The sequence below is a fragment of the Mus pahari genome, chromosome X (assembly GCF_900095145.1).
Source record: "Mus pahari chromosome X, PAHARI_EIJ_v1.1, whole genome shotgun sequence".
NCBI classification, from domain to species: Eukaryota; Metazoa; Chordata; class Mammalia; order Rodentia; family Muridae; genus Mus; species Mus pahari.
In genome coordinates this window covers 86897747-86911020 of record NC_034613.1, presented here as the reverse complement: position 1 = coordinate 86911020, position 13274 = coordinate 86897747, and the positions used below count along the sequence as shown (strand labels likewise).

Sequence of the window (13274 nt, the reverse complement as noted above, 5' to 3'; positions counted from 1 at the left end):
AATAGCTTCTTGATTGAGGTGTCCATCTCCCTTTTCCGCTGCTAGAACTTTTTCTAATTTCAACCTATGCTGGTCCTACGCACGCTATCGGAGACTGTAAGGTTTTTATGTGCATCAGTCCTATTGTGTCTGGAAGTTGTTTCCTTGGAGTCATCTACCACCTCTGGCTCCTACACTCTTTCCACCTCTTCTTCTGTGGATTTCCATGTTAATTATCATCTACTGCAAAAAGTAGCTTCTGTGGTGAAGGCTGAATGAAACACTGAACTGTGGGCATAGGAGTCATTGTACATATTCCTGTATTTCTTTAGCAGAATAATAGATTTTCCTCTAGTGCCCATGACCTATATCTAGTCTCAGGTTGTTGGCCACTTCAATGTGAGGTATGAACTCTTATCTCATGGAGTGTGCTTTAAATCCAATCAAAAATTAATCAGTCATTCCCATAACATTTGTGCCACTGTTGCACCAGTATATGTCGTAGGCAAGATACCATTGTAGGTCAAAGGGTTTATAGATGGGTGACAGTGATAATGACTTTTCTCCTCCAGCAGCATACAGAGTACCTTCTGGCATATGAATGCTAGTCAATAAGAGTGAAGCTTCTATCTGGGCACCAGTTTGATTTCTCTATGTTTAATGACATAAGTAAGTGGTGTCTTTAGCAATCAGGCCTTATCATGAGGTTATGCAGAGTAACCAATAGCCTTTACAATAGCCTCGACAATAGCCTACTGTGTTTGTAGAGGGCTATAAGGCCCCCGTGGCCAATGACTCAACATGTAACTCATTCCTGGCACTAGATAGAGGCTTTAATTGCTGGCATAAGACATCTAGTTGGGGCTTGCCTACCCCATTATATGGTGACTACATTTAAATTCCTTTCACACACACACACACACACACACACATACACACAATTTAGGAAGCTTCTATACTAATTGATATCCATATGGCCTTTCAAACTGGCTTTTAAGTGTTAGTTTTCCCTCCCCATATTCCATCCCTTACTCTTCCCTCCCATAGCCCTCAGCATTCAATCCCCCTGTTCTGCTTTCTAATTTAATATTTACACTGCCATATTCTCCCTTCCTTCTCTTAGAAGAGTCCCTCCTCTCTCTGGATTTCTTATTAGCTACATAAACTTTGGATATTCTGAATGAAACACACGCATCTAAAACTTAAAAGCTAACATCTACATAAAAGAAAAAATTATCTTTTGTGATCTCGGTTACCCTACTTAAGGTAATTGTTTCTGTTTCCAACCATTTGCATACAAACTCCATTTTTCTTAACAGGTAAATGATATCCCATTGTATAAATGTCCCACATTTTCATTACCCATTCATCAGCTGACCATCTAGGCTGTTTCTAATTCCTAGCTATTATGAATAGGGCAGCAGTGAACACAGATAAACGAGTATCTCTCTAGTAAGATGCAGTTTTGGGTTATGTATCCAAGAGTGGTCTAGCTGGATTTTCTGACAGATCTGTTTGCAGCATTTTGAGAAATATCCACACTTTTTCCCATAGTGACTGTATAAATTTGTAGTCCTACCAACAATGAAGAAGTGTTGCTCACTAGCATGTGCTGTCATTTGTTTTATTCACCTTCACCATTGTGACTGGGGTAAGATGAAATATTAAAGAGGTTTCAGTTTGCATTTCCCTGATGGCTAAAAGTGTTGAACAGTTTTTAAGTGTCTCTCAGCCATTTAAAGTGTTTAGACATCTGTTTAGTTCTATACCACATTATTTAAAGAGTTATTTATTTATTTATTTTATGTATGTGAGTACACTGTAGCTGTACAGATAGATGGTTGTGAGCCTTCATGTGGTTGTTGGGAATTGAATTTTTAGGACCTCTGCTTGTTCCAGTCAACCTCGCTTCCTCTGGTCAATCCTGCTTGCTCTGGTTGGCCCGCTTGCTCTGGTGAACTATGCTCGCTCACACCCTGCTTGCTCCAGCCCAAAGATTTATTTATTATTATACATAAGCACACTGTAGCTGACTTCAGAAGCACCAGAAGAGGGCGTCAGGTATCATTATGGGTAGTTGTGAGCCACCATGTGGTTGCTGGGACTTGAACACAGGACCTTTGGAAGAGCAATTAATGCTCTTACCCATTGAGTCATCTCACCAGCCCCTATACCACATTTTAAAATGTGTCATTTGTTTTCTTGATGTTCTTTTTATTATTTTTTTTAGTTCTTTATATATTCTAGATACTCCCTATCAGCAGCTATATAATTGATAAAGTTTTTTCCCCCATTGTGTAGGCTGCTAGTTTATTGAATGATAATGTTCTTTGCCATACAGAAGTTTTTTTTAGCTTCATGAGTTCCCATTTCTTTATTGTTGATCCTAATCTATTTCCTGTGCTATTGGGTCCAGTCAGAAAGGCCTTTTTTTGTGTCAGTGAGTTCAAGCCTATTCCCTATGTTCTTTTCTATCAGACTTGGTATACTTGGTCTGATGTTGAAGCTCTGGATCAGTTTGGAGTTGAATTTTCTGTAGAGTCATAGATATGGATCTATTTTCATTTTTCTACATGTAGCTAACCAGGCTTCTTTTTAAAAAAAACCAAATGTCTGTTGCTGGGTGGAATTATGTCTGGATCTTGAGTTCTATTCCATCGATCAGTGTGCCTGGCTTTATATCAATGTCATGATGGTTTTATATTATTATTCCTCTGTAAAACAGCATGAAAACTGGGGTGATGATACCTCCAGAAGTTCTTTTATTATCCAGGACTTAGCTATTTTGGGTTTATTGTGATTCCATATGAAGTTGAGGTTTTGATTTTTGGATTTTTGGGGTTTGTTCTCAGTTTCCATGATATTGGAGATTTGACAGGGGTTGCATTAAATCTGTTAATGCTTTTGGGTATGATGTCTATTTTCACAATATTACTCCTATCAAGCCATAAGCATGGGAGATCATTCTATCTTCTTGTGGGTTTTGCTTCATTTTTTTCCTTCAGTGTCTTAAAATTTTGTGGTTTTTAAAAATTATCTTTAACTTTTTTAAAAGTCCAGTCATTATACCTTTCTCATTCTGCCCTTTGACAGTTCCTCATCCCATTCCTCCTCCCCTATCTCCAAGAGGATACACACACACACACACACACACACACACACACACACACGCACGCACACACACACACACACACACAGCCAGTCCTCTCCACTTCCTGTGACCATACACAAGTCTCTCGGGGGTTAGGTGCATCTTCTCTCATTGAGGCCAGACCAGGCAGTCCTCTGCTGTATATGTGTTGGGGGCCTCATATCAGCTGGTGTATGCTGCCTGGTTGATGGCTTAGTGTCTGAGAGATCTCAGGGGTCCAGATTAGTTGAGACTGCTGGACTTCCTATGGGGTCTCCTTCCTCCTTAGCTTCTTCCAGCCTTTGCCTAATTCAACCACAGGGGTCCCCAATTTCAGTGCAATGGTTGGCTGTAAGTATCTGCATCTGACTCAGTCAGCTGCTTCTTGGGCCTCCCAGAGGACAGCCATGCTAGGCTCCTGTCTGCTAGGACATTGTAGCATCAGTAATAGTGTCAGGCCTTAGAGCCTCCCCTGGAGATGGATTCCAAGTTGGGCCTGTCACTGGACCTCCTTTCCCTCAGTCTTGTCTCCATTTTTGTCTCTGCAGTTCTTTTAGACAGGGACAATTCTGGGTCAGAGTTTCTGACTGTGAGATGGCAACCCCATCCCTCTACTTGATACCCTGTCTTTCTTCTAGAGGTGGACCCTACAATTCCCTCTCCCCACTGTTGGGCATTTCATCTAAGGTCCCTTCCTTTGAGTCCTGAGAGTCTCTCACCTCCCAGGTCTCTGGTACATTCTAGAGGGTCCCCCACCCCCCAAGGTTGCCTGTTTCCACTCTTTCTGCTGGCCCTCAGGACTTCTTTCACTTACTTGCTTAGAGTTGTCCCATGTTACTTTTGAGGCTATTGTTAAAAGTACTCACTGAATTCTTTTTCAGTTTGTTTGTCATTTGTATATAAGAACACTACCAGTTTTTGTAAATTACTTTTGTGTCCAGCCACTTGGCTGAAGGTGTTTATCAGCTGTAGTAGTTCTCTGGTAGAATTGGGGGGGGAGGTCACTTTTGTATACTATAATATCAGTAAATAGTGATACTTAGAATTCTTCTTTTCCAATTTGTATCCTTTTGATCTCCTGTAGTTGCCTTATTGTTCTAGCTAAGACACCAAGTACTACATTGAACAGATATATACAGTGTGGACAGCCTTGTCTTCTTCCTAATTTTGGTGGAATTGCTTTGAGTTTCTCTCCATTTAGAATGATGTTGGCTGTGGGTTTACCATAAATTGCCTTTATTATACTGAGTATGTCCCCTGTACCTTAGACTCTCCAGGAGTTTTATCATGAAGAGATGTTGAATTTTGTCAGAAATGTTTTCTTCTTTATGGTGATCAAGTGGGTTTTTTCTTTCAGTCAGTTTATATGGTGAGTTATGTTTATTTATCGACATGTGTTGAGCCAATCCTTTATCTTCAGAATGAAGCCTACTTGATCAAGGTGTATGATCTACTTGATATGTTCTTGGATTCAGGCTGAAAGTATTTTATTAGGAATTTCTTCATCTATATTCATAAGTGAGGTTTATTTGTAGATTAGCGGTGGAGGGCTTTGTGTGGTTTTGGTATCAGGGTAATAGTAGTTTTGTAAAAAGAATTAGGAACTGCCCCTTCATTTAACTGCAGCACTCGGGAGGCAGAGGCAGGTGGATCTCTGAGTTCAAGACCAGCTTGGCATACATAGTGAGTTTCAGGACAGCCAGGGATACATAGTGAAATCCTATCTCAAAAACAACAACAACAAAAACAATTTCCTCTTTTTCAGATTTTCTAGTTTAATGGAGTATAAAATATATGACTTTATAAAAAGAGCAAGTCTCATATGATGTAGTGTTTCTATCCATTAAACAGTAGTTAGTTAACCTTCTCTTCAAAGTTAAGTTTTCCTTCTAGTGAATTCTGTAGAGCTAGATTGTTAGGCAGAAACTGCTTAAATTTGTTTTTGCCATGAGATGATTTTCTTTCTCTGTCAATTGTGACTGATAGTTTTGTTGGGCATAGAGTTCTGGGCTGTCACATGTGATCTCTCAGAGCTTATAGAACATCCATCCTAGCCCTCTGGCTTTCAGAGTCTGCACTGAAAAAGTCAGATGTTATTCTAATGGACCTCCTTTTATATGTCTTTTTCCCTTGTGGCTTTTAATATCTGTTCTTTGTTCTGTGCATTTACTATTTTGATTATTATGTATCATGGGATGTTTCATCTATTTGTTCGTTTCTTGGACCTTGATACGCATCTCTTTCTTTAGGTTTAGAAAATGTTTTTCTATGATTTTGTTAAAAATATTTTCTGTGCCTCTCACCTGGGTTTCTTTCCCTTGTTCTTTATTAAGAAGTTTGGTCTTTTCACGATGCCCCAGATTTCCTGGATGGTTTCTGCTTGGTCTTTTTAAATTCACTTTACATCCCACTCACTGCCCCACTCCATGTGACCCCATCCTATAATCCTTCCCTTCTCCTCTGAGAGGGTGGAGCCTCCCTGGGTATCCCCAACCCTGGCACTTCAAGTCTCAGTTAGGCTAAACACTTCCTCTCCCACGACGTGGGTTTTTTATATTTAACATTTTCTTTGACTGAACTATCCACTTTTTTCTACCCTGTCCTCAAGATCTGAAATTCTCTCTTCCCCCTTTATTTTAATCTATTGCTGAGGCTTATTTCTGAAGCTTTTGTTTGGGCATCCTGAGGTTTTTAATTCCCAGATTTGTTTCCATTTGTGTTTATGTTACTTATTCAATTTCTTTGTTAATTTTTGCTTTCATGTCTTTAGTTGTTTTTATTATTTTATTCACCTATGTGTGTTTTGATGGTCTTCACTTATTCATATCTTCTTTAAGGTTTTTGAACATATTCATAGTTGCTCTTTGCAAGTCTTTGTGTTGTGCTTCAGCTAAATTGCTTTTCTTGAAGCCCATTACAATGGGGTTGTTAGTTTCTGGAAGAGGCATATATTTTCTTAGTTGTTTACACTTGTGGTTGTGCTGGAATCTAAGCATCAGGAGTTACGACATTTGAAGTGTATATATTTCATTTCATCATTTTGTGTGTGTGTGTGTGTTTCATACTTTAGTTGCTGTGGCCCACTCTGAATCTTAGTCAAATGTACTAGCTGTGGGCTCCCTTAGTCCCAGGTCTAGCACAGTCATTGTGGGTTCTTTTGCATGTTGGCAGGAGTCACAAAGAGATATGCTAGAAGGAAAGGCTAAAGGGGATAGCAGAGAAGAACTAGGGGACTCTGGGTCTTCACCAAGATACTGAGTCTCTAGGAGATGAAGGAGGACTTTGAGGAACAAAAAATACAAATTTTAACAACATTCCCAAGTGACTTGTACACATACTAATGTCTTAGAAACTCATTTAGCAATAGTGTCTTCTCTCTTTTGATAGTCCCTTAGTTTAGGTAACACTGTTGGGATCTAAAAGACTATAAATTTTCATTCTATGATTAGGATAACTGAAAATAGCCTTTGAGGTTAGAAATTAGATCGCTTAAATAGAGTCTCAGTATGTATCTCAGGCTGGTAGTAAACTCCTGATCCTCCTGTCTGGGCCCCTGTGTGCTGGGGGTTATAGGTGTGCACATCCACACTAAGTTCAATTCATTGTTTTGTTGGTTGAAAAATTGAAAGGTTAAGTATCTTATACTAAGCATGTAAGTATATATAATGGAAAAGCTGAGGAGTGAATCTAGAATTCTTTCTTTACAATACGGTGGATATTTGGGTTTCCCTTCATCTAAATCTCATATGTCCCTGGTGTTAGAATTGTGGTTTCTGCAAAGGCATCTTGGAATTAGACTTGAAAACTTGTTCTCTCCCGTTTCTATAGTTTGATGCTTAGCTTCTCTTTGGCTCTTTCTTCTTTTGTTTTTCCTGTGTATCCCTATCAAGTATATCTTACCAAAATAAAACATTTGTATATAATTTTCTTCCCCATAAGTCTCTAGAACCTCTTATATTTTCTAAATCCTTACTCTGAACCTCATCCAACTCAAAACCAAGATGTTCCCTTTTCCATACAGTAATCAACATTGCCTTGTTTCTCAACCATCACCTCCTCCTCTTCCTGCTGTGTACAATTTGCACACTATTTCCTGCTACTTGTCTTCACTTAAAACCTATGTCTAAGAGCCAGGCATAGTGGAACATATTTATACTCCTAGCACTTAAGAGACTGAGGCAAGAAGACTGTGAGTTTGAGATGAGCCTGGCTACATAGTGAATTCAAGAAGAGCCTGAGATACATTAAAGAGTATCTCAAACAAAATGGATCAAATGTGTGTCTTATATTTCTTAATCACCAGTCTTGCCATGGGTAGTTTTTCCTTTCTTGATAATTTCATTGTTATTCTATGCAATTTTTACCCATCTTAGCAGTTGCTCAGCCTCACAGATATGGAAATACAAGTAGCCTACTATTCCATTGCTTCACATTCATTGCTAACTCAAAGATTTTGTTTTGTTTTGTTTTTAAATATATATATATATATATATATATATATATATATATATATATATATACACACACACACATACATACATACACACACATACACTGTCACTGTCTTCAGACACACCAGAAGAGGGCATTGAATCCCAGTACAGATGGTTGTGAGCTACCATGTGGTTGCTGGGAATTGAACTCAGGACCTCTGGAAGTACAGTCAGTGCTCTTAAACACTGAGCTATCTCTCCAGCCCTTATTATTTTTTGAAGACAAGGTTTTGTGTATCCCAGCCTGTCCGCAAAGTCGTTACATAGCTAAGGATAATCTTGGACAGCTGATCCTCTTGCATCTGCTGTGCACTGTGCACCACCACATCTGGCTCAGTTTTTCTAAAACAGAAAATCTTTTGTGATCTTGTATGGGGAAATGGGTTCTTAGATATCCTATCATAAAAATATCCAATAAAATGAAAATAATTAGTTTTGAGAAAAAAATTAATCATTTTTCTACAAAAGACACGATTATGGAAGTAAAAGGATAACTGAAAGCTTGGTAGTAAATGTTGGAGAGAAGAGATTCACCTTTGGGGTATATAAAGAAATCTTACAACTCCATAAAGACAGCCACATTCTCCTCCAGTGAACAAAGTATGGAGGTTGGCAAAGTGAACAAAGTATGGAGGTTGGCATTTTCCCAGAGAAGATACTCATATGACCAATAAGCATATGAAAAGATGCTCAGCATAATTATCATAAATGTGTAAATATAAATGCAATAATAAGGTGATCTGCCACTTTTACATCCAATAAGATGACTATACTCAAACAGACAGAGAGAAACCACTCTTGACAAATGATTGGTACTCTTAACAGAGACTGTGATGATAAAGTGGTGCTTTGAAAAGCAGCTGAAGTGTAGAGGTGTAGCTCAGTGGTAGAATACATGCCTTGAATATGTAAGGTCCTGGATTTGATCCCCAGTGCTGCAAAAAGAGGAAAAAAGAATAGCTAGACAGCACTTCAAGAGGTTAGTATAGTTACAATATGACCCAGGAATTCCATCCCAAGAGAAATGCATACAAATAATAACTCATAGACACATGCTCAGAGCAGACTCATTCATACAACAAGAAGACAAATAACCAAAATGTCTTATTGTGGCATTTCCATATAATAGAATATTACTTCATCATGTAGTTAAGGTAACCACATTCTTACTATGTACCAAATACTGTGCCAGGCTTTGAATATACAAAGGTGAATGACCTTTTGCTGTAATGACACATCACCCCTGCTGGGTAAAGGAGAAAGGCAGTGACTTATTAGAAGTGCTTTACAGAGTAATGAACAGAATTTCAGGGAACAAAAGTTTATGCAAGAAGTTGTAAACAATCGAGGTAAATTTCACTAAGATGGTAGCATTCAATTGAGGATTGTATTGTTTGTTCATTCATTAATTCATTCAGCAAACCTGTGCCTTTATTGTGCGCCAGGCATAGTGTTGGACTCCAAGGATACAAAAATGAAACAAGAAATCCTGTACCACAAAAAATTCAACAGACTGGAAGAAGTAAACATATAACATTTCAAAATTATGATATAACTTATATTAGAGAAATGTAAAGCTGGGTATAGGAATGGAGAGAAAGAAATAACTAAATTTGAAAAGTAGATGTTTATAAGGTCAATATTTCAGGCAAACTAGACTGCCTCTGACCAAGCTCTGCTAATGTTCTTTTTGATCACTGTACTGGGGCATCTAATGCCCATGGCATGCTAAGAAATTCTTAATAATACCTTGGGAACTCATTTTCCCATGTGGTACCAGGGGTGGAATGCAGGGTCTCACAAATTAGACAAGGGCTCTGCTACTGAGATATAATTATAATTATATTAATTAGATACAATCTCAGCTGCATGAAGTCTTCTTTATATGAAGATGCCTTGTTTCCACAAAGTTGCCACGTGTCTTTTAAGATGAGAGCTTTGTCTTATCTCTTCCAACACCCTCATTATCAGTGTCTTTTTTTGTTTTTGTTTTTTCGAGACAGGGTTTCTCTGTGTAGTCCTGGCTGTCCTGGAACTCACTTTGTAGACCAGGCTGGCCTCGAACTCAGAAATCCTCCTGCCTCTGCCTCCTAAGTGCTGGGATTAAAGGTGTGTGCCACCACCGCCCAGCTATCATAGTGTCTTATACATAGTATTTTTTATAGATCCAATTGAAGGACAGCTGGGTATGGCAGTATGGCTCTGTATCGGGAGGCTGAGATGGGTTGATCACTGCAACCCAAAAATTTCAGAGCAGACTAGACAAAATAGGAAGGTCCCTATCTCAAACAAAACAATAATGAATAAAAGCCAATGACATTCTTGGCAATCAAGAAGCTCTTCTGAAGTCTTCTCTGCCATGTTTGCCCTCCAGAGCTTGAGACATACTGGGTAAACGAAGGCTTCAACATGAACGCCCTGTTTCCCATCTCCTAGACAAGGGCAGGGACAATTGCCCTTACACCACTCCTTTTCATTATTGCAGAATACTATGAAGACATTAATGTAATTTTGTGATTAGTGGTGTTAACAACCACTGATAAGGTTGTGGGACCATCTCAGAAATGTAACCTTTGTTCGTAGCTTTAGTAGATTATCTCAACACTAATGATTAATATTATTACTGTTGCAAGAATAGAAATTCATTCTGGTCAAGGAAATCAAGAGACTCAGTAAACCAGTTTCTTGACCATGTCGGGACTGTGGAGACAATTGGCTGAGGATGGCAGCAATGAAAGACCCAAGCAAGATACAAATTTTTCTCTTGCTTCCAGGAGACCAAGACCTGGTTTTTCTGAGTTCATTTTGTGTTGGTAGAGGAGGGCCTAAGTGGTTTTTTCCCCCTATATTTGTGTCACTTCCTAAGACTTCACTGTGGAACATTCTACAAGTGCCATACCTTCAAAGTACTCTCCTGTTCTCCAGGAGCAATGTTCCTTGGTGCTAGCGTCGGTGCTTAACTGCAATGGGCCATGATAGAGTGTTACAATCAGTACTGGTGATGACAACTGAAAACACGCACTCTTCTTGGATTACAGGAAGAATACCCAGAAGAGGAGATTGTATGGCTAATGATCAAGTCTTGGAATATTGCAATACTGATGTATAGCAAGAACAAGTATATATCTGCAGAAAGGTGGGCTGCAATGGCACTGGAGTTCCTTAGCCACCTTCGTTCCCTCAAAACAAGCTATGAAGCAAAGGTAGGAGGGAGAACCCCGCAGTGGGTGGCATAACTTAGAGGGTACAGAAGGCATGCCAGGCTCCCAGAAGGACACATCCTACCTTGCTTGACTAGGTAAAGATCTTCGTCTTTGAAGAGCTCAGAGCTTCTGTAGCACTTCATGTGGTAAGAGGTTGTGTAGTCATTTCTTAGAGTGAAACAAAAGAGGGTGGAGGAGAGGAAACAGGGATACTGAATGGAATCTAATTATGAGGACTGCCAGGAGTGCGCTCTGGAAAGATAGATATATCACTGTCAGTGCCAGTGTGTGTGGGTAAGGGCTGGCCTCTGTGCAAACAATGGCTGGTCAAACAGGCATTTCTCCAGGGACTATTCTGTTTCAAGCATCTAGACCAGCTAACCAAGGTAGGTTTGGTAAGGAAAAAGTCTTGTTACCAAATAAGAACAACAAACCTTTTCTGTTTTGATTACCTCCCTGATTAGAGCTAATAATTAATTAAACAGTTCCTAATTAAACAGGCCTACTGTCCTGGGATTCCTTTTCCCAATAGCAACTCAGATCTCAGACTTCTGTGCCATTACTGTGGATCTGTGCCATTACTGTGGATCTGGGAAGCTTTCCCACACTGGTTTTTTGTGTTTGTTTGATTTTTGTTTTTTTTGTTTTTGTTTTTCTTAAAGCCTGCCTGCTGTTTTCTTTCTCAGGTGAATCTTCTGTATGCCAACCTCATGGAAATATTAGATAAAAAGATGGATTTAAGATCTGAAGAGATGACTGAACGACTAAGAGCACTTATTGTTCCTCCAGAGGATCAAGGTTCCGTTTTCAGCACCAACGGGGCAGCTCAAACCCATCTGTAATTTCAGTTACAGGAGATGTGATACTCTCCTCTGGTCATGCATGTGATAAAATTAAAGAGTGATTTTACTTTTCAGGGGACAGTCATAATGATTGAAGGAGGTTATAGAAGGCGGATTAGCTCACAGCAACTTGAAGGTGTATATTCATGAGCTGCTGACTTATTTCAGTGTTTGTCATATATTCCCTTGAATTTTTGTTTTCTTAAGCCCTGTTGACTGAAATTTTCTCAAATAAAAGCATTTTGACTTTCACCCCAGTGATCAGCTGATTTCTAGAAGAAAATTGAACGTTCCTAACTGCTAAGAGTTCTATTGAAACAGTCTATACTAGGGCAAGACGCCCCATGTGAATAACATGGAAGTCCACTCCTGCCCAAACTACCTAAGCTGAGAGAACAGAACCATAAACATCGTTGGGAGGGCCTAGTGGTCACTGGCTTCTGAATTAATCAGATTCATGAGATCTTTCTTTGAGCAGTCTATTAAAACACATCCTGTGCTACATAGTCAGAACCTGTCAGAGAGTGGGGCACTGAGAATGAATCATATCCTATGACTCTTCAAACACACCCTTCTTTTTGGCTTGTCTAATCAGTAAAAAGCTTTTTCTTATACTCAATAAAAATCTGTTTCCCAGTAATAAGTCTGCTATTTCCATTCCAGGTGCCCTTTAAAGAATCAAAGACAGAAGTCGTCCCCACTTACCACTCCATCATTCAGCTTTTTCTTCTTTGGGTTCAGTATCCTTCAACCTCTCAGCCATTCCTCCTATGATCTGGTCACCTTCCTTTCCCTTCCAAGAACCAAATCCCGCACTCCACAGAGGGTTCAGTATGCTCATTCTGCCTGCACTAACATTAAGTAATACCACATTGTTTTTCTCTCTCTCTCTCTCTCTCTCTCTCTCTCTCTCTCTCTCTCTCTCTCTCTCTCTCTCTCTATTGTATTCTATTTATAACATTTCCAACCACTGCTTTTCGAATACTTGCATGTGTAATAAAAGTCATGGATAAGCACAAACACCTGCTGTGCACCCTTCATCCAATGGATGTGGCTACATTGCCTTATGGATGTTTGCTTGCTGTCTCAGTCCCTCCAGATTGTTTCACAGACTCTTGGGACCAAGCACTCTTCTGCATCAAATTCATAGTGACCTTTCAACTTTTTCTAATTCATGAACCGAAACGTATGTGTGAACCATCTAGCATTATTGGGAGAACATTGAAGGTGCAATTGACACAGAGGAAAGATTGGAGGAACAATCTAGAAATTCTGGAATTGAAGAATGTCACATGCTGGACAGGTGACATGAGGATACACTGCTTTTGGTCACTCTGCTCCTCGTTCTAAAACCTGAGAGAGATTTTGTTATACATATTCTCAATGATAATATTTAAAATTATGTTTAATATTTTGTTATACATATTCTCAATAATATTTAAAGTGAATTTTGTGAGATGTGATGTATTTGAAAGTAGACAGATTTCACAGTTTCTTATGCATGTGTCAGGGCTTGATATCTGAGTTTAGTCTTAAGTATAAATGCTTCTTATTCATGATGTCTTTGCCAGTATAACTTTCTCAGATTCTTTTTTTTTTTTTTTTTAAATTCTGTTTTCTTATCTCA

The 13274-nt window shown here is 39.1% G+C and overlaps 1 protein-coding gene across 1 annotated transcript in view; it reads left to right on the top strand.

The window, feature by feature from the left end:
• The window catches only part of Tex11 (testis expressed 11), a 205034-nt gene extending 193136 nt beyond the window's left edge, over window positions 1-11898 (top strand). The window contains exons 29-30 of the mRNA XM_021187817.1: window positions 10641-10805; window positions 11492-11898. Coding sequence (XP_021043476.1) covers window positions 10641-10805; window positions 11492-11647 — 321 coding nt within the window. The 3' untranslated portion in view covers window positions 11648-11898. The remainder of the gene's footprint in view (window positions 1-10640; window positions 10806-11491) is intronic.
• The last annotated feature ends 1376 nt before the right edge of the window (window positions 11899-13274 follow it).